Below are 26,562 nucleotides of genomic sequence, written 5' to 3'. Positions count from 1 at the left end.
GCAGTGAAAGGAGATCCTAAATTTCAATAAGTTAGGTGCCATGGCTGTTTGTTCCTCAAGTATGGTTATTCATGATTTATTTTTCACGGTATTAACAACACCACAAACACTTTTATCAACAAAGATGTTTTATTAACGCTTATATTTTGCTGATTTTCAACACAGCATCATCAGAGCACAACACACCTGTAAACGTGACAGTGAGTGAGTAAAACAATATAATTGCAAAAGACAAAAGATCTAAAGTCCTATTTTTGGCACCCTCTAACGGGGTAAAAAAAAAAAAAAAAAAAAAAAAAAAACGCAGTTATCCAGGAGTTTTTCTTAGGATAACCGTATCCCAAATTTTTGGCAAATTAATGCAACCATATTTGTTAAGTTTGGGAGAATTCTTCAAAGCCATTGCTGACTCAAAAAATAATCTTTCAGATCTATAACGACTCCTAAATAGCATATTCGTTTTCCTCCATCTAATCCTGTGTGAAGGAGTGTCCAAAGCGTGGTCTGCCAGTCCCGACTTGCCATAGCAATAGTAGCGAATGTATCATTCATGTTCTTCCAGGCGGATGTTCACTAATCTTCCTGTTTGCCCATAATAGGCCAAGTCAGAGTCACATGGAACTTCATACACTCCTGGCTGTGCTAAAGGGTAAAGTTTATCCTTAGGCGAGTGGATCAGAGTTGCCAGCTTGACATGAGGTTTGAAGGTGGTGCGAAGGCCATGTTTCAACAATAGTTGGCTATTTTTTCCGATGTACCTCTGATATAGGGAATAGAAATGGTCATGTTGTATTCTTGTGTATTAGAGGAGGGCAGAGTAATGGGCCTATGTAGTATTTTATCTATTTTGTAGGGATTGTAGCCGTTGGCTAAGAACGTATGGCGCAGGTACTGGAGTTCAGTGGTCAGAGCTGTATTGTTAGAACAAATGGCTCTGGCTCTGTGTGTAAGTGTTTTTAAAATGCCGTACTGTTGGACTGGATGATGATGTGATTGTTTATGTAGGTATCTTCCTGTGTGTGTAGGTTTTCTGTAAATAGAAAAAGATAGTGATCCATCTGAAAGGCAGGTGACTAATGTGTCACGAAATGGTAAACAGTTATTTGATTCCTTTTCTACTGTGAAGTGAATTTTGGGGTGTTGGTTGTTTAGGTAGGTGTCAAAAGCATCCAAAGTGTCTTGTCCATGAGGCCAGATGGCAAACACATCATCTACATAGCGCAACCACCCTTGTGGCTTGTATGTAGCTGTGGTAAGTACTTTGTTTTCAAAGTGTTCCATGTAAAAATTTGCTAATGGGGGAGAGAGGGGGAACCCATAGCAGTACCATTAATCTGTTTGTAGAATTTCCCCCCCCCATGTAAAGTAACCTGCATTCATGGTAAATTGAAATAATTCAAAAATATCTGGGGGAAATTTAGACTTGAATAAATCAAGAGTGTCTATAAGTGGTACATTGGTAAATAAGGAGGTGACATCGAAACTAACCATTATGTCTGAATTTTTTAGGATTAGATTTTTAACCAGTGTTTTGAAATGGATTGAATTTTTTACAAAAGTAGAGGAGTTGGCAGTAAGAGGGACAAGTGACTTAGCTAAATGCCGGGCCAGTTTATATGGGATTATCTATGCTATCAACTATGGGGCGTAGGGGAATATTAGTTTTGTGGATTTTTGGTAATCCATACATACGGGGTGTTTTAACATGAATTGGTTTTATTTTCCTGATGATTTCTTTGGGCCATGATGTCACTTTTTTCAGTAATTTTCGGACTTTTTTCTTTTGCGACATCGTAGGGTCTCGATGTATAATTTGATATGTGGAACTATCACATATGAGACCTTGCATTTTTCTGTTATACTCTTCTTTATTCATGATAACTGTTGCATTTCCTTTATCGGCTTTTGTAATAATAATATTTTTATTATTATATAACTTTTTAAGGGCAGTTATTTGCTTACGTGGCATATTGCTTTTTGGAGGCTTAGCCTTGTAGGGATTGTAGCCGTTGGCTAGGAACGTATGGCGCTACAATCCCTACAAAATAGATAAAATACTACATAGGCCCATTACTCTGCCCTTCCCTAATACACAAGAATACAACATGACCATTTCTATTCCCTATATCAGAGGTACATCGGAAAAAATAGCCAAAGTATTGTTGAAACATGGCCTTCGCACCACCTTCAAACCTTATGTCAAGCTGGCAACTCTGATCCGCTCGCCTAAGCATAAACTTCGCCCTTTCACACACCCAGGAGTGTATGAAGTTCCATGTGACTGTGACTTGGCCTATTAGGGGCAAACAGGAAGATCAGTGAACATCCGCCTGGAAGAACATGAAAGATACATTCGCTACTATTACTATGGCAAGTCGGGACTGGCAGACCAAGCTTTGGACACTCCTTCACACAGGATTAGATGGAGGAAAACGAATGTGCTATTTAGGAGTCGTTATAAATCTGAAAGATTATTTTTTGAGTCCACAATGGCTGAAGAATTCTCCCAACCTTAACAAATATGGTTGCATTAATTTGCCAAAAAAATCCTGACAGCCCATAACAAAAGAAAGCCACAGTAACCATCTTGTGGTTTTTCTGTACACAGCTTCACTGGTTTTTAGTTCCCACAGGTTGGGAGATGGTTATCCTAAGAAAAACTCCTGGATAACTGTGGTTTTTTTTTTTTTTCCGTTAGAGGGCGCCAAAAATAGGACTTTAGATCTTTTGTCTTTTGCAATTATATTGTTTCATTCTCTCACTGTTGCGTATACAAATGTGTTGTGCTCTGATGATGCTGAGTTGAAAATCAGCGAAATATAAGCGTTAATAAAACATCTTTGTTGATAAAAGTGTTTGTGGTGTTGTTAATACCGTGAAAAATGAGTCACGAATAACCATCAACACCTAAGCTTATCTGTTAGATTGATGATTCTGCACGGAGAAGATATTGTTTACAAAGCACGACGGTTCGGTAAGTTGAAACTGAAATAGTCCAGAAAATTGAACCGGTTAGCCTTCCTTAAACGATGCCATGCCAAAGATATTATTCCATCTTTTCTGAAATTCAAAGAAAAGTTGCAATCGGCAAAGGCACATTATTTATCGACGGGCGAGTTTAGCGCTTCTTCGAAAACAAATCGCCGCTACTCGCATAGAGCTTAGTAAGCTAAACAGCTCTACAACAAGAACTAATAAACGTGTTAAATCCTGAAATATGGACTGTCCTACAGCACATCTCCGAAGTTGCAGCAAAAAAAGAATTCACAAAAGTAAAAAGCAAACACCTAAAGAAATTTGAACTCCTAGAACAGCACCAACATACGAAGTCCCGACTGCAACTTCGACGAGACCACGTGGTCATAAACCTATCGTTAGAAACACTCACTGAAGAAGCTAAGAATGCTCTCAGTTTAGGACATAACTTTGCCGTCGCGCCCAAACAATAATAAACTCGAAATTATGATGAAAGTAGAACTGGGTATCCACAATCTTCTGCCAGCAATGTCCAATAACGTGCAACTAGATATAGCAAGTATTATAAACAAGGCTAAGCCTCCAAAAAGCAATATGCCACGTAAGCAAATAACTGCTCTAAAAAGTTATATAATAATAAAAATATTATTATTACAAAAGAATGCTACGTGTGGTCTATTCTGCTCTATGGAGTTGAAACATGGACATTGAAGGCGACAACCATCAAGAAAATCGAAGCCTTTGAGATGTGGCTATACAGAAGAATGCTAAAGATATCATGGACAGAAAAAATTACCAATGAAGATGTCTTAAAATCCATTGGCAAAGTTAAATATCTTGTACAAATAATCAAGAAACGAAAAACATCATATCTTGGCCACATCATGAGAAACAGCAAATACCAACTTCTACAAACTATTTTGATAGGAAGAATTGGTGGCAAAGAAACTAGAGGAAGAAAAAGAATATCATGGTTTGACAACATCAAGACGTGGACAGGAAAGAGCAGTGTACAACTGCTCAGATTAGCACAAGAGCGCAGTTTGTTCGCCAAGATGGTCGCTTACCTTCGATAGAAGATAGCACAATAAGAAAAAGATTACAAAAGCCAATAAAGGAAATGCAACAGTTATCATGAATAAAGAAGAGTATAACAGAAAAATGCAAGATCTCATATGTGACAGTTCCACATATCAAATTATACATCAAGACCCTACGATGTCGCAAAAGAAAAAATCTGAAAATTACTGAAAAAAGTGACATCATGGCCCAAAGAAATCATAAGGAAAATAAAACCAATTCATGTTAAAACACCCCGTATTTATGGATTACCAAAAATCCACAAAACTAATATTCCCCTACGCCCCATAGTTGATAGCATAGATAGTCCCATATAAACTGGCCCGGCATTTAGCTAAGTCACTTGTCCCTCTTACTGGCAACTCCTCTACTTTTGTAAAAAATTCAATCCATTTCAAAACACTGGTTAAAAATCTAATCCTAAAAAATTCAGACATAATGGTTAGTTTCGATGTCACCTCCTTATTTACCAATGTACCACTTATAGACACTCTTGATTTAATCAAGTCTAAATTTTCCCCAGATATTTTTGAATTATTTCAATTTACCATGAATGCAGGTTACTTTACATGGGGGGGAAATTCTACAAACAGATTAATGGTACTGCTATGGGTTCCCCCTCTCTCCCCCGTTAGCAAATTTTTACATGGAACACTTTGAAAACAAAGTACTTACCACAACTACATACAAGCCACAAGGGTGGTTGCGCTATGTAGATGATGTGTTTGCCATCTGGCCCCATGGACAAGACACTTTGGATGCTTTTGTCACCTACTTAAACAACCAACACCCCAAAATTCACTTCACAGTAGAAAAAGTAGAAAAAGAATCAAATAACTGTTTACCATTTCGTGACACATTAGTCACCTGCCTTTCAGATGGATCACTATCTTTTCCTATTTACAGAAAGCCTACACACACAGGAAGATACCTACATAAACAATCACATCATCATCCAGTCCAACAGTACGGCATTTTAAAAACACTTACACACAGAGCCAGAGCCATCTGTTCTAACGATACAGCTCTGACCACTGAACTCCAGTACCTAAGCCATACGTTCTTAGCCAACGGCTACAATCCTTACAAAATAGATAAAATACTACATAGGCCCAGTACTCTGCCCTCCCCTAATACACAAGAATACAAAATGACCATTTCTATTCCCTATATCAGAGGTATATCAGAAAAGATAGCCAAAGTATTGTTGAAACATGGCCTTCGCACCACCTTCAAACCTAATGTCAAGCTGGCAACTCTGATCCGCTTGCCTAAGGATAAATTTCACCCTTTAGCACACCCAGGAGTGTATGAAGTTCCATGTGACTGTGACTTGGCCTATTATGGGCAAACAGGAAGATCAGCGAACATCCGCCTGGAAGAACATGAAAGATACATTCGCTACTATTACTATGGCAAGTCGGGACTGGCAGACCACGCTTTGGTCTGCCAGTCCCAACTTGCCAAAAATAGGACTTTAGATCTTTTGTCTTTTGCAATTATATTGTTTCACTCACTCACTGTCGCGTTTACAGGTGTGTTGTGCTCTGATGATGCTGAGTTGAAAATCAGCGAAATATAAGCGTTAATAAATCATCTTTGTTGATAAAAGTGTTTGTGGTGTTGTTAATACCGTGAAAAATAAGTCATGAATAACCATCAACACCTAAGCTTATCTGTTAGACCTCAAGTATGGTGTCTGTAGACTTCTTTCCAAGTAGCATGTTTCTACTTATATCCAGGTACAAATATATTTTTAATCCAATATTCATTCAAATTAATTTTTAAGTTAATTTTGCCTAAAGACTAAAATAATTACTAGCAATAAACTAATAATTTTTACCCACACAAATGCCCCATAAAACTGGTGCATACTGTTATTCTTGATACCACAAGGTAAGTGAAAGGTCCTGCAGCATTTTTTCACTTCACACCTAATGGTTGCACCAGCCATTTTACAATAGAAACATTTCTGAAAGTAAAATAAATTCATATAAATGTATATTTCTATGAAACTTACATATCAAAGATATAAAGAAAAATAAGAATTACTTTAATAGCAAGCATGAGTTCTGAAGAGCTGAAAGGGAGAGAAAATTATATATCATTTTATGTTCCCATTAAATGTGTTAGTCTCAAAGCCCTGTCACTACCAAGAAACCTCATATAAACTTAAGTAATGTTGCGATAGAAAAGTTAATCCTATGATAAAGTCTGCAATACCTTTTCACTCTGTGTGTTCTTTAGCAGCTTTGACTGCTTTTGTGGTATGAAAAATCCTATTACTTGACTAGTTAAATTACTTCAGATAAAAAATTCTTATAAAGACTCCTTGTGTATTCTAATTGGGATTCACAGCCAGGGCTTGACACCAAAAAGTGTTGTCACTGTTCACTGTACTACAAAGGTATGAAAAAATAGTTTAATAAATGGCAGATGCAAGACAATGTCACATCTGTTGCAACACTGCTGATGCTGCTGTTGTCAAAATATCATCATTTTTAAGCATCTAAATACAACACCGTTGCCAAATCACTAGCTGCTTTTTTTTTAAATAAATAAATATATATATACATGTATTTAGTTGTTTGATAATTAATATACGTAAATTATCTCACGAAGAATGAAATAGGTGATACTGGGGATGACAGCTTAGTATAAGACTGTAGTGATTGAAAGGTCAAATAACACACATACATCTCAGTGATTTTATTGCAGACTGAGTTTAGATATGCATGATGTTCCCAAACAACTTAAGCAGTTGTTGCAAGTTTTTCCACTTGGTTATACTATAAATTAAAGATACCAAGAAATTATATTCTTGGTTTCATGCTTGCAAACAAGTGTGCATGTGAACTATTTTCAGGACTGGCAACTCGTATAAAGAAGCTAATGACTTCACATCACTTGCCTTAGTATCCCATAATGCAAAGCACATCTCCTTGCAGACATGTATAATGCTATGCATTATGGGAAGGGTCACTATCCAGACCAGCTTCGACCTTTATTGAGGTCTCATCAGTGGGAGGCAGACCCAAAGGTGATACTAAGGTTGAAGTAATGCAGAAGTCATATTTTTATATACGAGTAACCAAAAGGTGTCACACCTTATTATTAAAATACTCTGGATTAGAGATAGTTGTTGCAAGTTTTTCCACTTGGTTACCAAGAGTCTGAATAAAGGATTAAACCAAGAATAAAATTTCTTGGTATCTTTAATTTATAGTATAATCAAGTGGAAAAACTTGCAACAAGTTTCTCTAATCCAAAGTATTTTAATAATAAGGTGTACCTTTTGACTACTAGTATACAAAAATATGAAAACAGGAGACTAGATCCATGCAAAATAGTTCAAGTGAGGTCTTATCAAGGCTTTGTAAAGAGGCGAAATAACTTCCTTATCTTCATATGTCAAGGTTCATTTTAGCAATGTAATTATCCTCTAAGTTGTATTTGAAATCTTTGCTATATGGCCCTTGAACTTCAACTTCCTGTCTATCAAAGTCATGGGTCTCAATGCAAATTTAAATAATGTGCACTACGACTTGCAGATATCCAAAATGATGTATTATTCTTAACAGAATCTCACTAGCACAATTCCTTTGGTCACAAAGGTAGAACCTGTAGATTTTTAAGTTCAACATCTCCTGCCAGAGAATATCAAACCTTGAAACCTGGTGTAGCTCAAAATTTCCACGTCCAACCAGTTATGTTTATTCCACACATGCTCTCCAAACTCTAATAACTTCTATATCCTTTTCCACTATCTGTGAAGTGTCGTAATCTATAGTGCAAATACTCAAACAGTGAAATCTTCTTTCTAGCTGGACATTCACAACTAAGAATGGCTCCCTTTCTCCAATTCTACTGTTCAAGCTAGTAGAAGATTTCACCATCAGTAACTGTCTTTCACAAATTGTCAATTTGTGAAAAAAATGATTATTTGGTATCCTTACCAGAATACCCAATAATCCTCTCTTCCCATCCATAATCTCTTCTTAACAAGTTCACCTGATAAATACACTAAGTGTAAGCTCTCCTCTTAATAATTCAGACCATAATCTAGTAGAATGACCTTCATTCCATCACTCTCAGATTTGTAGTCCTTAAGCCGTATAACAGTAATGGCACTATTATAAGGCTTAACGACCACAAATCTTCCTCCTCCTCCTCCATTCCTTGAGCTGACTACTGTTTTTAGTCTTTAGACACCTGCTCCAGCCAAATAGCTGAAATAATGCTTACTGGAATGGAAGCGTTCACTATCCAAAACCATGGTTTACCAAGAAGTATCCCAAAGCAGTTCAAGAAAAAATTCTGCATATTGTAAGTGGCTTAAAAACAGAACTCAAGCATCCCATTCAGCTGCTAAGGCAGCATGCAGTAGCTGCAAAAAGATCATCAACCAATCCAAATCTGACTTTGAAAGGGACTAGTGTAACAAACTTGTCTTCTATTCAAGTGCAATCGTGCCTTCTGTTCTCTCATAAAGACCACTGGGTGCAACTTTTTTCAAACTGTGTTTCTACTTCTATCACATCCATTTGGTACCATTGCAACATCATCAAAATTAATGCTAATCTCCTGCCACTATTCTTTTTCCTCCTAAAGCCTTACATCAGTGATCAATGTAATGTATCTCAGCATTACCAAGAACTACATGCATGCCTCTGAACTTTTGTTAAAAACACGTCAGAATAACCCTGAACAGATGGATACCATCCTGTTTAATCTTTACAATCTCACATATTCATCTGGCATCTACCCTTCAGCATGAAAACTAGCTTGTTTGTATTCAATCTAAACAAAGAAAACAAAAGTCAGCCACCCATCCTTCTGCACTCACCTCAGTTCTATCAAAAATAATGGAGGAAGTCATTGCACAATCTATTCCTTCAACCACCAAAAGTCAACCAGTTAATCTGTGACTACCAATATGGATCCCATTACTCTTGGTCCACAGATCTTCTTGAATTTGGAAAGGCTTAGTGAAAACCATGTGATTGTTCTACACATCTCCATGTCTTTTGATCAGGTCAGGCACAAAAGCCTACTTATCATCATTTTGAAAAGGTTTGGTGAAAATTATGTGGGAGCTCTAGAATTTTAATGGCTTGACTAGATCTGGAATAAAAGTCTACTTACCAAATTACCATCCTATGGTCTGCTATCAATCACTGCAACTGGATTAGCAATTTCCTCTTTGGCTGTTCACTGCATATCATGGTAAATGGCTTTCTTTCATTGATTCCCCCACCGATGGAACAATACCTCAAAGGCTCTGCCCTTTCATTCATTCTATTTCTCCTATTCATAACCATCTGTTACTAACCTAAAATTGCTATGCATGGTTTTGCATATAACATTTGTCCATTTTCATGGGACCAACCTTGAAATGCTCATATATTCTACTTCTACACTCAGGAAAAGTCCTGCCCACAGTTTTTCTTAAGGGATATGACTTTCAGTTGTTAAAAAAACATAACAGGTTCCTTCTTTCATCTTGACGACTCACCCAGAGATGGTGCTAATGAGCTTTTAGTCTTGCAAACTCTCACATGTGGAATTGGTATAATATATATATTATTATTGTTATTCAGGCCTCCATGGAGTCAAAAGACTCATTGTGGGAGGACCTTCCTAAGAAACACAAAGTCTATCAAGACTCATCGAGGAAAGGTCCCCCCCCCCCCCCAAAAAAACACAAAGTCTATCATACCACTCCTTGAACTCACTGACCGTTCTCGCTCTTACCACTCCATCAGGCAATGCATTCCATGGTTCAACCACCCTCCATGCAAAGAAACAACTCCTCACCCTCTTGCTCACAGTTTCTTTTCTTAACTTCCAGGGATGGCCTCTTGTCATCACTCCTTCCTGCTGTTCACCCAAGTGAAAGAACTCCCCAGTGTCAACCCTGTAACCACCTCTCAACAGTTTAAAAGTCTCAATCATATCACCTCTCCTTCTTCTATCCACCAAACTCTGCAGTCCACATTCCCTCAGCCGATCCTCATAACTATCATTGTACAGTCCTGAAACCATCTTTGTTATCTGCCTTTGTACCCTTTCCACAGTAAATTTATCCCCTTCAAATCCTGGGGACCAAATCTGAGAACAATAGTCCAAGTGTGGTCTGATCAGGGTCTTATACAATGGAATGATAACTTTTATCTCTGCAGGTCAGTGTCCATCTCATTATTGCAGCAATCCTCTGTGTTACCTTCACCACCTTTGCAGTATGTCCCCTAAATTTCAGATTTCTATCAATCATCAACCCCAGATCTCTTGTCTCCCCTACTTCCTGCAGTATAACTCCTCCCATAGAGTATGCAGTCTCCCATCGATGTTTCCCAAACCTCAAGACCTTACATTTTGCTGCATTAAACCGACACCCCCATTCATTTGCCCATCTATCTAGCTTATTCAAATCCTCTTGCAGGGCTACCACATCTCCACTATTACTAATAACCCTTCTCAGCTTCGCATCATCCACAAACAACTGAATATCCTCTTGCAATCCACGGACAATGCCATTGATATAAAGGTTAAACAATATAGGTTCCAGCACTGAGCCCTGTGGAACACCACTTGTAACCTTCTGCCTCTTTGATACTGCTCCACCATACACAACTCTCTGATACCTATCGGACAGCCAATCCTGAATCCAGTTGACCAATCTGACATCCAGACCCATGTACTGCAACTTGAATATCAGTTTATCATGTGGCACCCTGTCAAATGCCTTTGCTAAGTCTAGGAAAATGGCAGTATATGTCTTTCCCTCATCTAATGCTCTTGTAACTTTATCATAAAAGGCTAGCATATTGCTAAAACAAGAGTACCCCCTTCACAAATCCATGTTGACTCTCACTAATAACATTACCCTCATCCACCCAATGCTGTATATGGTCCCTTACTACTTTCTCCAAGATCTTAACTACTGATGACACACAAACTGGCCTATAACTAGACACTTCTAGTCTGCTACCGACCTTATGCAATGGCACTATCTTACCTCCCTTCCATTCAATGGGCACCTTTCCCACAGCCAGACTTTCATTGAAAAGACAGGTCAAAGGCACTATCAGTTCCTTAGCACATTCTCTCAAAACTCGGGGTGAAATACCATGCAGTCCCACTGCTTTACTAACATCCAGAGTACTCAGTATGTGGAACACACTTGCCTCCTGCACCTCTAAACCTCGAACCTGCCCTATCCCTCTAGTATTAAAATTGATTCCTCCAGGATGAAATACTCCAATAAAGTGTTCATTGAACAATTCCACTATGTCCTCTGCATCAGTCACTCTATTCTCATTTTTATCCCACAATGTCGTTCTTCCACACATTATAAATGAGGTGAAAAATACGTACAACTGAAGTCACTTTTTTCTTGCATTCACAAGCCGACAGCACCTATTAGCTTCATCATATCCATTCATCTTTTTTCATATGAATTCTCATGACAGATTGTAAACCTATCAACATTAATAGTGAATTGGTTATCTAGAATTATCTTGAGACTAAATGCAGAACTTTTTTCATCCTCCCCTCTGTTGAGGTTTCCAGTAAGAAGAATGGTGGTCCCAAATCAGGGAATGAAATTCAGCTACCTTCTAAAGACATCCCCAAAGATCCTCCATCCCTCCAAGCAGAATATGAACCTGCAGTTCACTGGATGGAGTGAGTGTTATACTGTTGGCCAGGCCAGCAAAATCTGCATGAAAACTCAAATGAGAAACAGATGTTCAGGAAAGAATGCCAAATAATTTCAATTTTTGTTAAAATCAGACAATAATAACTAATACTTAACAAGATCAAAGTGCATTTTTATTATGTCAATCATGTAAATTCATATGGAGTTATTCTTTGATGTTAGTGATTTTAAATGTATATTGGAATATTAATCACATCTAGTGAATGTAATCCAATACATCTTGCCTTGCATATATATATTAAAAACTGTAAAGAAGCATATTTTGGCAGTGCCAACACACCAGCAAGAGCACACATTGCTAACTAGTTTAAATTAGCATGTAAAATGTTTTTCCATAAGGAAAAACATATACTGAGAGGATAAAATAAACATACATATATAAGAATAATGTACACATTATTCTTATATAAATGCTTATAATCAATCATATGCCATTGATTAATAAAACTTAGGGACTGCAGAATGTTTCTACTTCAAATGATAAGAAGAAAATTCAGAAATGAAATGTTTCATTCTTCATCTGAGACTGCAAAATTTTGTTCCACAAGTTGCAAGTGTCATGAGGATCAGTGCTGTCCAACAGCACTGGCTCATGGTAAAAAAGAAATGTAAGATTTGTGCCCTATGCAAAGACTAGTAAAATAACTTTCTCTCTTTTGTTCCGATGTACACCGGAATGGAACTGCTTAATCAGTCTCAATGTTGTGGAATTTTTTTGGTTCTTCTCCATCATGACTACCACTGACCAGTTAATTTTATTACTTTTGTTAATTGTCTGTGCAGAAGACTGACAAACAATATGTGAATAAAATTTATTCATCTGCAGTCTCATTTCCATTGATTCAAATGTGCCCAAGGATCAAGCACAAATGTATAGTATATCATCATTTACTGCCTTTACAAATTAAGTGTAGATGTTCATAGGGTCACGGATGTGGGGTTGTATACCAAAAAACATTATGTAATGGCAATAAAGAAATCAAGAGTATACATAAATCATGCAATTTTGGTTAGCAGTTTTCAAGTGCAAGATGTATGGCATGCAGCTCAACGGTATTAGGAAAAACAGTAGTGAATCCAATCTGGTCACTTAGATATCAAACTGTCTATACAGACTGCTAAAAATTCAGAATGCGCCACTCTGTGAACAACTGTCACTCATAGTAACTCAGCTTGCAGAGTGACAGGAAGTGGAGGACTAACCTCCCACTTTGGAAATTATCATGTTAAGTGTAGATAAAAATGTCTACATAAATAGAAATAGAAGGATATATAATTTTCCAGAAGGACAGAAATGTGAAAACAGAAAGGGGAGTGCTGTTAGTGTTTGCAGAGGAATTGTATCCGCAAAGTGTGGAAGTTGATAGTGCATGCACAGATTTTGAATCTGTGTAGTGTGAAGTTGAAATAAACAGGTTAGTATATCTGATAGGATGCTGTTATAGGCCAGGGAATGCAGAGATTATCGATTGTCAAATGTTTAGGTAGCTGCTGTAGCTCAGTTATTATAGACGAAGCCCTTTGGTCAGAAAGACCTGAATTCGATTCCAATCAGTGAAGTGAGGAACCTTCATCTGGTCTCTTTCAATGATGCTGCAGAGGATGGGAATAGATAGTATATTGGTTAGATGGATCAGAGATTGGCTGTCTGAATGCTACCAGCAGGTTGTGTTGGACATTTTTCTTGGTTATACTATAAATTAAAGATACCAAGAAATTATATACTTGGTTTAATCCTTTATCCAAGTGTATGCAAACAAGTTTGTGCCTGAACTATTTTCAGGACTGGGGTAACTTGTATAAAGAAGCTAATGATTTCACATCACTTGCTTTAGTATCCCATAATGCAATGCAGTATGGGAAGGGTCACTAGCCAGACAGGTTTCAACCATTATTGAGGTCTCATCATCTTCTGGGTCTGGCTCCCACTGATGAAACCTCAATAAAGGTTGAAACCAGTCTGGGTAGTAACCCTTCCCATAATGCATAGCATTATACATGTCTGCAAGGAGTGTACTTCGCATTATGGGATACTAAGACAAGTGATGTGAAGTCATTAGCATCTTTATATAAGTTGTCCCAGTCCTGAAAATAGTTCAAGTGCAAACTTGTTTGCATACACTTGAATAAAGAATTAAACCAAATATATAATTTTTGGGTATCTTTAATTTACAGCAGATTGTGTATGATGGAGCAGTGTCTCAAAAAAAGTGGATAACCAGTGGTTCTTGGGCCCCTATCTGTTTAATTTGTTTGTAAACCATATATCATGTAGTCTGACTGGGGATCTTCAGTTGTTTGCTGATGATGCAATGTTGGGAAGAATTATAAGTAGCACTGCTGATGTTAATTCCCTTCAGGAAGATTTGAATGGACTTTTTACTTGGACAAAGGAGTGAGGTTGTAGTTTTAATATCAATAAATGCAAGGTGCATTTTGGTGGTGCTGTACTGCACGAAATGGATGAGATTAGAGATTTGGGTAATAGTGGACAGTAGACCGAAGTTTAGAGGGCATATTGCTAGTGCTGCAAAGGCTGCACATCATAGTGCTGCTATGATAAGAAGTACTCTAACATGTAGGGATAAAGAAGTGGTTGTGCCACTGTATAAAGCACTGGTCAGACCACACTTGGACTATTGTGCTCAAATCTGGTCACCTGGTTTTCACTGTGATGTGAAGACACTGGAGAGGAGCCAGTGACTATGACAATGTCAGGACTTTGGAATGCTGCCTATGGAGAGAGGTTGAAGGGATGTGGATTACAGAGTTTTGTGGATAGGAGGAAGAGAGGTGATATGATAGAGACATTTAAGTTACTGAGAAAATTTATCAGATTAATCCAGAGGGGATTATAAAAAAGAGTAGATGGTGAGAAGGGAAGAACCAGAGGTCATCCCTGGAAGTTATATAAAGGTGTGGTGAAGAGAAGTGTGAAAAGTAGATTTTTTACATGGAGAAATCTCAGTGAATGGAACGCATTACCAGAATGTGTTGTTAATGCAAAGAGCATTAAGGATTTTAAGATTCTATATGATAAATATGTTGTCAGTTAATGAACCACCCACGATGAGTCTGCTGACTCCGTAGAGAGTGTAATAATAATAAATGCCTTGTTGTGTCATTCATGTGCCTATGAAATGGATGAATGGCAGTCTGATATGTGTGTGCGTGTGTGTGTGTCATGTTGAACCTTCTTAACATAAGGAAAAAAATGCTAGTCCATTTAGGGTGGTTAGGGAAGGAAAGGAAGACACTTGGGAGACATATAAAGATGCAGGTTAAGAAATTAACATTAATCTGCACTCCATACTAGAGGATAAGATAGGAATATTCAGTGTTTAAAGTTGAAGAATGTGTATAAGAAATATAAGCTTTTTGTCAAAAATGAGTCATTGGAACTTCTCTTCTATTGCTAATGGGATAGTATTTTGTTCTAAGCTTAAACCTGGGTGTGAGTGAAGATTGCATTTTCAGTGAAAGTGTACACACAATCACAATTTTTCCAAAAAATTTTCACCCTTTTTTTGATGATTAATAATGTTACAATTGCCTTTCAATAACCTTTATTTTACAAGAATGGCAGAAAACTAAAGCCAATAAAAAAAATAAATTGCTTACAATGGAGGAAGCTGTTTCTTTTCTGAATTTATTTGGATAGTAAAGTGTCGTGCTTCACACTGATCTTTGCCAAAGCCTATTATTAGCACTATAGCAAAGATCAGTGTATACCTCCAATTCTGATTTAAAGAGTTTGGACAAAAAAAAAAAAAAAAGAGGGACATCTCCTTTCTAATAAAAGAAGATGTCCTCCCCCCCCCCCATTTCTAAATTTCTATCCCCTGATACCAAGGCTATAAGCATTATGTACTGGTAAATTTTTAATAACCAGCTCACAGGAAAAAACAAATTATGATGGTTCTCTCTTTGTGAGAATTATAACAGCCCAAAAGTATAAGCGAATTCCATTATCAGCAAGCATCCACTTAATTTTCTTGGGGAGGGGGAAGAGAGCATCTCCTTTTTAACCTCCCAACCGGCCAGGACGTCTATAGACGTCCAGCTAAATCTGGATACGAAACATGCTATCTGTTGAAAGAAAATGGATAAGAAGTGCAATTCAGCCAGCATGTCCATTAGAAGGTGTGATAATCCCTCACGCTGAAGAGAGCACTTAATCAGATTATCTCAGGCTCATAGCTGTGACTCAGTTCCCTATAACAAGAAATGCAGTTCCTTGATCTATACTGGGTAACTGAATTTTAGTTATATTGGATAAACTAAAAATATAGAAATTATTTTTATTTTCTCTTTTTATTGTACAATACAATTTTAATGTCTGGATAAAATAAAGATCCTTGCCTAATTTCTTCACTTAAATATTGCATTACCTTACAGAACCAATTTAATTTTTAATTTTTTTGCTAATTTTTTCTAATCGCTTACTCCACAAAACATTGAGAGCACGCCTTTTTAACAAAAGACAGCAGTACTCCCTGAAACTAAGGTTATAAGTAGGGATGTGTTGTGTTAATTTTGTGTTTCTAAAATTTACAATTTTAGAAACACAAAATCTTTGACACACATCGAGCATGAAAATGATGTTATATCAGGAAGAAGCAGCCTAGGCAAAATTAAGTGGATGTTTATTCAAAAATAATATTCCTGTAAAATTGCTAGAGGAGATAATCCCTACACAGCCAGCTGCTTAGGGAAGGGGAAAAGGTCGAAGAAGCACAAAGTTTGCCATCAAACCCCACTATATTTTCTTTTTCATCATATACAAGCTTATCGCCCAAGTGCTGCTAGCCATTATGGATCGAAGTGAATGCTCCTCTACATAACAACCAGCTCCCATGAAAGCCTTAGTTTGAATTAGCATTGTAGTTTGAACTAAGGATTAAATAATCTGGAAACCCTAGTTATTTTTTCATGTTGCCTCCAATAAGCAAAGTGATGGTCTCACACTGTCTTAAAGACTGTTTTTATGTCCCTTGGCAAAAAAAACAAACTAATAACAGCTTTCCACATATCAGGAGTGCATCTCAGATTGTGAAAAATTATCACATAAACAAAGAAATTTAGTTTCTGCATCACAATATGTGTGTGTCTCCCTGCTTAATGTGACTTTTATGATTGTTTCCCCTTAGTCAAATATCTATATCCACTTTATAACCTTAATATGTGCTTCCAAGGGCAACTATCATCTTCTTTGCAAAACTGATTAATCCTTCAAATTTTTTTGGTAAGCATCGATAAAATTTTTGGATATCTAACAAAAATGAGTTCTTTAATGTTTCATTGTGATGTAATTCCAAAACTTCCATCTGTAGTTGGTTTGGTACATCATCAATGTCGACATTAAAAGGCTTGAAACACAAAAGTATTTAGATGCTATTTTTATGAAAATCAACAAATCTTGTTGATTTTCGTAAAATCAACAAGATTTCTTGCACAGGCGATATCACGAGGTATAGGTATAAAATTATTTTAAATTTATTATTCATATCATAAAATGTATTGAAAGTTTATTTTTCACTTGGTTAGAGTATAATAAAATTAGTTTAATCCTTTATCCAAGTGTGAGCAAACAAAGTTTGTGCCTGAAAGTATCTTCATGACTGGGGTAAAGTGGTACAACACCAGGGCAACTCGTTGCAAAGGTGGAGCAAGCTACCAAAACTCCTATCACAGTATCTCCTATAATGCAAAACACATCTCCTTGCGGATATGTCTAATGTTAGGCATTAAGGGAAGGGCCACTACAAAGACTAGTTTCGAACTTTATTGAGGTCTCTTCAGTGGGAGCCAGGCCCAAGTGGAGATACCAGGCATAAGTATTAGCAGGTCATCTCTACCTATAGGGGTTGCCAAATGGTGTGCCACCCTTTTTTAATAAATTACTCTGGATTTAGAGAAAGATGTTGAAAGTTTATTTTTCACTTGGTTAGAGTATAATAAAATTAGTTTAATCCTTTATCCAAGTGTGAGCAAACAAAGTTTGAGCCTGAAAGTATCTTCAGGAGTAAGGTGGTACAACTGTGGTATTATCTGGGGTAAGGTGGTACAACACCAGGGCAACTCGTTGCAAAGGTGGAGCAAACTACCTGGTTTGCTCACACTTGGATAAAGGATTAAACTAATTTTATTATACTCTAACCAAGTGAAAAATAAACTTTCAACATCTTTCTCTAAATCCAGAGTAATTTATTAAAAAAGGGTGGCACACCATTTGGCAACCCCTATAGGTAGAGATGACCTGCTAATGCTTATGCCTGGTATCTCCACTTGGGCCTGGCTCCCACTGAAGAGACCTCAATAAAGGTCGAAACTAGTCTGGGTAGTGGCCCTTCTCTTAATGCATAACATTAGACATATCTGCAAGGAGATGTGTTTTGCATTATAGGAGTTACTGAGAGAGGAGTGTTGGTATCTTGCTCCACCTTTGCAACGAGTTGCCCTGGTGTTGTAAAACCTTACCCCAGTCCTGAAGATACCTTCAGGCACAAACTTTGTTTTCTCACACTTGGATAAAGGATTAAACTAATTTTATTATAAAATGTATTATGGGGTGATTAAGTGTCAAAGCTGTATAACTGAGAGGAGACCTCCACACAGCCTTTAAAGGAATGCGGAGAACAGAACAGGGCTTCTGACCTAATGTCCAATCCTCACCTTCTCGTGGTGCACCCAATTGGGTATCTACTTGGATACTAAACGAACGAGGATGAGCTGGCGATTTGAGGTTTAGCCGACCAAATTGTATTCTTAATGGTTTAACCGAAATAAAAAATGATGGTACGACATGACAAAATTTCATGCCGGCTGGGGCTTCACCCGGTTGTTTTCGCCAGGAAACCAGGGCGAACAGTGAAAAGTCAGCTACTGGAACAAATCTGAAAACAAACCCCAACTCAACATCACCAAAGTTAAAGATCGGTACTATCAACGTAAGAAGCCTGAATGGCAAAGAAATTGAGCTAGCTGAGGAATTAGATAAGTACCAGATCGACATAATAGGGGTGACTGAAACAAAAAAGACAAAAAACTGGTGAGATCTTTCTGAGCAATAAATACAAAATGTTATATTCAGGCAATGACAATCATGGAAAAGAAGGAGTAGCCATAGTATTCAACACAAAATACGAGGCAAATCTTCTTCAATGGCAGTCAGTCTCAAGTAGAGTAATGTGGGCAAATACGAGAATGGGGAACTGCACAATGAGACTTATTTGTGGCCTATGGTCCCACAGAAGGTTCTACTAAGGTAGAAGTGGAGGAATTTTTTGAGGCTTTACAAAAAGCAACTGACACAATGAAAAAGGAAATGATTGTGAGACATACAAAAATATTTTGGGAAAATTTGGAGAAAAGAGCAAAGCTAATAATAATGGCAAATATCTGTTGGATTTCTGCTTAGGACATGGACTGGTTATTACTAACACCATGTCCCAACATAAAAATGTGCACAAATTCACATTGAGAGAATAGGCAAGGAATAAGAAAAGTCTCATTGACTACGTTATTGTTGATAGTGATGTTTTCTCCCTGGTGCAGACAGAGGATTTGAAATTGGAAGTGATCACTATTTAGTCTTGAGCAGGATAAAATTGAATTTCATATTGAAAAGAATAACATGTAAGAAAGTTTTAAAGCGAATAAAAGTTGAGCAGCTCTCAGATGTGAACTGTAGACTAAAATACACAAAGATTATTGAAGAAAAAATGAAAGAATTTGAGAACAGGAATCAAACCTTGGAGATTCACTGGCAAACTCTGAAGAAAACATTGATTGATTCTGCCAGAGAGGCATGTGGTGAGGTTGTCTGCAAAGATAAAAAAATCAGAACTCCCAGCTGGACACAGGAAGTTAAAGAGGCAGCGAAGGAAAAGAAGAAAGCGTATCAAAAGTTCCTGTCAAATAAGTCAGCTTGTGCTCTTAGAGAATACAGAGACAAATGCAAGAATTGCTGGCATAAACTTCTGTGGCTAATTGGTTCAAAAGACATATTTCGGTGATTACACCACATTTTTTTATTATTCAGTTCTATAAAAAACTGAAATAATAGTTCTCCACAAGTTTCGTAAATCGTAGGATTTACATCTTTAGGGGGTAAATGGTATAACTTAAAGTTTAAACAAGAGAATTAATAAATACAAATCATAACCGTCTGGCTATTCATAAAACTCAAATAACAGAATGCAGATATATAACGTTATTCACGTTGAACAATACTGGATGATGTCACGTGTGCTTGTTCTCATTCATACAGTCCGAGCTCAGATTGAGGTAGATTTTTTATTAGAGCTGACCACACTTGATGGAGAATTAAACCTTGATTTTTATTGCATTGGGTTGGGTTTTTTAGCATATTAGCAGCTTCTTTAAACTTTCTTATATAACTATTGTTTTCGATGTATGACATCGTCGTTTTTTGCCAGAGTACATCGTGTCCAGTGGAAGTGGTATGGAAAGCAAGACCTGTTTTTTGTTCTCTTTTGTATTGTACGTCTTTTTGGTGTTCAGCCATGCGTATTTCTCCAGATCTTCCTGTCTGTCCTACGTAGCAAATCCTGCAAGAGCAATGGATTTTGTAGACTCCTGGTTCTTTAAGAGGATGATGAGGTGGTTTCGGTGGATGTAGGAATCTTGAGATTTTCTCCATAGGAAGGAAGGCTACTTTTATGTTGTGTTTGTTCATTAATTTGGCTAGCTTGTCTGTAACATTTTTGATATAAGGAAGCGGGATTGCGTTTTTGTAATCCTGTTTTATTGTGTTGTTAACTGGAGGCATTTTAAGGATTCTCTTGATGGTTTTTGTTTCATATCCATTCTGTTGGAGGATTTGTGTTAAGTACTTTAGTTCTTCATTACATCTTTCTTGTGTGCTGGAGATATTGTATGCTCTGTCTCGAAGAGTTTTAATTAAGCTTATTTTTTGTGAAGGATGGTGGTGTGAGGTTGCATTTAGAAATCTTCCAGTGTTTGTAGGCTTCCTATATACCGAGAAGGAGAGTTTACTTTCTTCATTAACTTCTAATAGAATATCCAGAAAAGGAAGTTTTTATTTTTTTCTTGTTCTAAAGTGAATTTTATGGTGTTGTGCAAATTGTTGAGATAATCTTTGAAATTGATAAGTTCATCTGTTGTTCCACTGAATATGATGAAAATATCGTCCACATAGCGTAGACATATTTTTGGTTTTTTATGGTAATTCTTAAGAGCACTGTTTTCAAATTTTTCCATAAATAGGTTTGCTAATACCAGTGATAATGATGAACCCATGGCCAGTCCTTCTTTTTGTTCCCAGATTCTATCTTTATAGGTGAAAAAGGTATTGTTTATACAATGTTTAAAAAGATTCATGATGTCTGGAGGGAAGAGGTCTTCTAGGAGATTCAAAATTTCTTGTCTCGGGACGTTTGTAAACAAGCTGATAATGTCGAGACTTGCTAAGATGTCTGTTGGACCGATATGTATATCTTTCACTTTTTCTATGAAATGTTTACTATTTTTTATGAAGGAAGATGTTTATCCTATATGTTGTGAGATCATGTTGGTGAGGTATTTCGCCAAGTTGGAAGTCGGTGAATCTCTTCCATCTACTATTGGTCTTAAAGGTATATCTGTCTTGTGGATCTTTGGAACACCATATATTCTTGGTATCAAAGGATGTTTTGATTGTAAGCATTTTTTAAGTTCTTCCGTCCAGAGAGGCACTTTTTTTATTAGATCGTTTGTTTTTTTTATGTGTAGGCCAAGTCGGATCTCTGTCTATGGGTTTGTAGGTGTTGGTATCTTCCAGGAGACTTTTCATTTTGTTATCATATTCTGTAGCATTTAAAACGACAGTTGCGTTACCTTTATCCGCTTTTATTATGACAATATTTTTGTCATCCTTTAAATTTTTAAGGCAAACATATTCATTGTAAGGTAAGTTCCTACGAGGTAATCTGCTTTTTAATAGTAAAGCTGTACTTTCAATACGGATAAGATCTGCCATGTTGTCTGGTAGATTTCTAATTCCTTTTTCTAGTTGTGCTATGATATCAATTTTTGGAAGGAAACGTGGGGTTAAGGCAAAGTTAAAACCCTTGAGTAAAAGATTGTTCTCCTCTTTTGTTAGGACTCTCGAAGAAAGATTAATAACTACTTTTGAATGATCTAGTTTTTTTTTATGTATTTCTTTCTTCTGAAGGAGTATGTTGAACTTATTAATTAATGTATTAAAATTAATTATTGCATTAAAAATGCAAGAATGTTAAACACTGTGTAAAACTAGCTAAACAAAAGTCATGGGAGGACTTTGGCAAGAACATAGAAAATAAATATCAAGAAGGTGGCAAAATATTCTGGAGGTTGCTGAAGAAGCTTAGGAATGGAGGAAAGAGTGCTGTAAACGGAGTTAGAGATGATAAAGGTGACATGAAAACGGGAGAAAAAGATATCCTTGAAGTATGGAGTAATTACTTTGAAAAACTGCTAAATGAAACAAGCAGTGATGATAGCACAGTGGTAAAAAACACTAACCAGGCATGCAGTCAGGAATACATATCCATACTTGAAGTAGAAAAGCCATCAAAGGCTTGAAATGTGGAAAGGCAGCAGGAGTAGATGATATTCGACCAGAAATGCTGAAATATGGTGGTATAAAAGTTTTCCAGTGGCTGCATTGCATAGTTCAGAAAGCTTGGACAGAGGGACGAATTCCCGATGATTGGAGTAGAGCTCTCATAGTACCCATATATAAAAAGGGAAATAAAACTGAATGTGAGAATTACAGAGGTATTTCCCTAATGAGTGTTCCTGGCAAGATCAATGCAAGTATACTTGAGAAACGGTTGAGAAGAATTGTGGAAGAAAAGCTTGGTGAAGATCAAGCTGGATTCAGGCCAAATAGAGGCTCTCAGGATCAGATCTTCACTTTACGACAAATAGTCGAGAAAGCATGGGAATATAACAGAGATCTGTATTTAAGTTTTGTCGATTTGGAAAAGGCATATGACAAGGTGCCAAGAGAGAAGCTATTGAATACGCTACAGTTATATGGTGTCAATGGGGCATTATATCAAGCAATAATTAGTCTTTATTTGAGTTGTAAGTCAGCAGTTAGAATTGAAGGAAGTACAGGAAGATGGTTTAATGTTAAATCTGGTGTGAGACAAGGATGTACATTATCCCCTCTCTTATTCATTATCTATATGGATCACATTATGAAGGAAAGTGGTATTAAACATGATATCAAAATTGGAGATGTTAATGTCAGCTCTTTGCTTTATGCAGATGTTATACTTCTAAATAAATCCGCTACAAGTCTGCAAGATTCTCTGACTAAATTGAATAGCTGTTGTAATAGATATGGTACGAAGGTCAGCAATAAAAAGACAAAGACAAAGGCAGAATCATTGAAAAGGTCAACTGTGTTGTGAATGGAGAACCTGTGGAACAAGTGAAACATTTCAGCTACTTAGGCACGATTTTTAGTGAAAATGGTAAATTAAATATAGAAATAGACAACAGAATCAGCAAAGCTGGTATGGTGGGAAGTCAACTGAATAAATTCATATGGAATAAGAGAGAAATTAGTCGATACACTAAATTAGCTGTATACAATACAGTGTTCAAACCAGTTACCATAAACTTATGGATCTGAGAGCTGGGTCAGAAGTAAAACACTTGACCAAAGACTAGAGACCACAGATATGAGAGTCCTGAGAAAGATTATAGATGTGAACAGATGGCATCAGTGGCAATATCATATAAAAAACGAGGATATTAGGAAAGAACTTGACATTGTCGGCACTGAGGAATGCATTAGCAAAGCTAATCTCAGGTGGTATGGTCACTTAAACAGAATCGGCGAGGAAAGATTAGCAAAACAAGTGTTCTCTGCCAGGTTGGCAGCAAAACGACCCAGAGGAAGACCAAGATATAGGTGGATTGATACGGTACAAAGTGCCTTAGACGATAGAAATATAAGATCTGATAATGTTGGAGTCTTGACAAGTAACAGACTGATTTGGAGGAAAATTGTAGATAGGAAGTTAGTAATGATGTAATTTTTTTCATGTAGTACTATCATATCCTGTACACCCCTTGAGGGTACATGGCAGGAATTTGATGATGATGATGATAAAATGTATTATTTAAATAATTCAACATACTGGCCACATGCCATGTATGATCAACCTTTTATGGGCCACCAAAAATGCATGTTTAGGTCACATGCGGCCTGCCAGTTGCTGACCCCTGCTTTAGATCATTGAAAATGATTATTTAAGCTTTTTTTCTTTTTTTTTAAAGAAATCTTAAATCATGAACTACTCCCCTTTGACAGATGATGTTCAGTTTTTATTGTTTTAAATTATGAAAATCCTAGGTGATTGGAGGGGGTGGGGGGAAGAAACTAACTAACCAACCCTAACTTGAGTCTCTACTTCCCAAGAAAAAACTACTTTTAAAGAATTGCTTTTTGAGAAGTTAGTTACAATTTCTCTCTGACTTAGTTGCCTCCAGAAGTATGGCTACTGGAAAAGATAATATGTCACTGTTTCTTTGATTACATCCCTAATCTTTGTATCAATGTAGTCTTCATATCATCGTCTTTTTTTGCCATCTAGAAATATCACCTTAAACAGAATGGGTGAGGAAAGATTAGCAAAACAAGTGTTCTCTGCCAGGTTGGCAGTAAAACGACCCAGAGGAAGACCAAGATATAGGTGGATTGATATGGTACAAAGTGCCTTAGACGACAGAAATATAAGATCTCATAATGTTGGAGTCTTGACAAGTAACAGACTGATTTGGAGGAAAATTGTAGATAGGAAATTAATAATGATGTAATTTTTTTCATGTAGTACTATCATATCCTGTACACCCCTTGAGGGTACATGGCAGGAATTTGATGATGATGATGATGAGAAATATCACCTTCCTGCTTTTTTTGGTTCAAATGCAAGTTGATTCAGAAAGATTGAAAAAAAAAAAAAAAGTATACAAAATCAAATAGGACCAAGGAAAATTCAGAGAAAGGCAAAAATATACATTAGTTAATGTTATTACAATCAGCTTAAACAGTAAAAAGTTTGAAAGAAGTAAAATTGTCTCCTAGTGTACTGTTTAATGGTTGGTAGTACTATTGATACTGTACTGTGTTTTTAAATACCAGATAGCTCATCATTAACAGTGATCAACTGGTAAGAGATGTGTCGTAAATATTTACTATTATCATTCTGATAAATTTTGTGTAGTTTAAATGAACATCAAGGAAAATAGTAATTTGCTGCTAAGACATCTGATAAGTAATTAGCAATGATGAACAACATGTCAATATTATTTTTATTGTACAGGAATACCTTGTATAGCGCAGTTAATTGGTTCCAAGAAGCGTCCGAGCTATGCAAAACCGCGTTGTTCGAGGTCTATTTATAAAGGTTTTCGATTTAATTTGTTTATTACAAAAATTTTGGATAATAAAAATGTTTAAAAATGAAAAAAAAATTGTTATTTTTATTAACCAATAAAATAACTAATAACTAATAATAACTAAATAACAAATAAAATCCTTTTAAACTGATATAAAAGTTGCAGAAAACAAAACAAATATTGCATCAATTTTAGCATACAGTAATTTACTTTTTACTAAAGTAGTCTTTAGTGTTCGTTGAACCATCTCAGTCTTCTTTGTCTCTTCCAGTACTAGATCTCTGTAGTATTTGATGGCATTATTGAGACTTTGTCTCACTTTGATGCTTCTTTCCAAATTCGGGTCGGCATTTATGAGAAAGTTGAAAGCTTCGTCGATTTTTCTCACAAAAGTTGAAAGGTCAGAAGAGGAAAATTCTTCAACCATGACATCAGTGGGGTCATCTTCGTCTTCTTCTGCTTCATAGGCTCATTGCTGTTCCAACTCCAAAAGAGTTTCATCATCCAGATCATTTGAATGAGAATCAATACATTCGTTCATATTGTTACAATCTAAACTTGTAAAACCAAGATCTTTGCCCATCTGCAAAATTTCTGTTGAGATTTCCTCTTTCTGTGTTGCAAAGGCAACAAAGTCCTTTGAACAATGCAGCAAGATATTATGCCATACGGCTCTCATGTTGCTTTGAGTCACCTCTTGCCAAGATTCATAAATATTTTGAATGGGATCTTTTATGTTAAATTTCTTCCAAAATTCACTCAAAGTCCAAGAATCTTCTTCTGCTGCAGCTTTAATAGCTTGAGGAAAAGTTTGTCTTAAATAGTAAGCCTTGAAAGTGGAGATAATGCTTTGATCCATCGGCTGCAGAATTGATGTTGTGTTTGGAGGGAAAAAATGAATCTTGACATTTTCGTTTAAGTCAGTCAATAGAGTGGGATGGCCTGGCACATTGTCTAATAAAAGCAAAATTTTGAAAGGAATATCATTCTTTTTATAGAAAGTTTATTTTCCACTTGGTTAGAGTATAATAAATTTAGTTTAATCCTTTATCCAAGTGTGAGCAAACAAAGTTTGCGCCTGAAAGTATCTTCAGGACTGGGTTAAGGTGGTACACACCAGGGCAACTCGTTGCAAAGGTGGAGCAAGCTACCAACACTCCTATCCTAGTATCTCCTATAATGCAAAACACATCTCCTTGCGGATATGTCTATTGTTATGCATTAAGGGAAGGGCCACTACCCAGACCGGTTTCGACCTTTATTGAGGTCTCTTCAGTGGGAGCCAGGCCCAAGTCGAGATATCAGGCAGAAGCATTTGCAGGTCATCTCCACCTATAGGAATTGCCAATTGGTGTGCCACC

General features: G+C 36.7%; 1 protein-coding gene across 2 annotated transcripts in view; it reads right to left on the bottom strand.

Moving 5' to 3' along the window:
* LOC150102729 (uncharacterized) overlaps positions 1-26,562 on the bottom strand; it is a 253,287-nt gene that overhangs the window by 171,882 nt on the left and 54,843 nt on the right. Inside the window, exon 4 of one of the 2 annotated variants that reach the window (XM_090399201.1) lies at positions 5,904-6,028. The exons of the other annotated variant lie outside the window; for it this stretch is intronic. Within the exon in view, the coding sequence (XP_090255327.1) occupies positions 5,904-6,028 (125 nt within the window). The remainder of the gene's footprint in view (positions 1-5,903; positions 6,029-26,562) is intronic. 2 annotated transcript variants of the gene reach the window in all.

Source organism: Typopeltis vanoorti, chromosome 10 (genome assembly GCF_054136105.1).
Source record: "Typopeltis vanoorti isolate ZY-2024b chromosome 10, IOZ_Tvanoo_1.0, whole genome shotgun sequence".
In the NCBI taxonomy this organism is placed as follows: Eukaryota; Metazoa; Arthropoda; class Arachnida; order Uropygi; family Thelyphonidae; genus Typopeltis; species Typopeltis vanoorti.
Note: the sequence above shows the minus strand (reverse complement) of the source record. Positions and strands in the feature narration are given on the sequence as shown.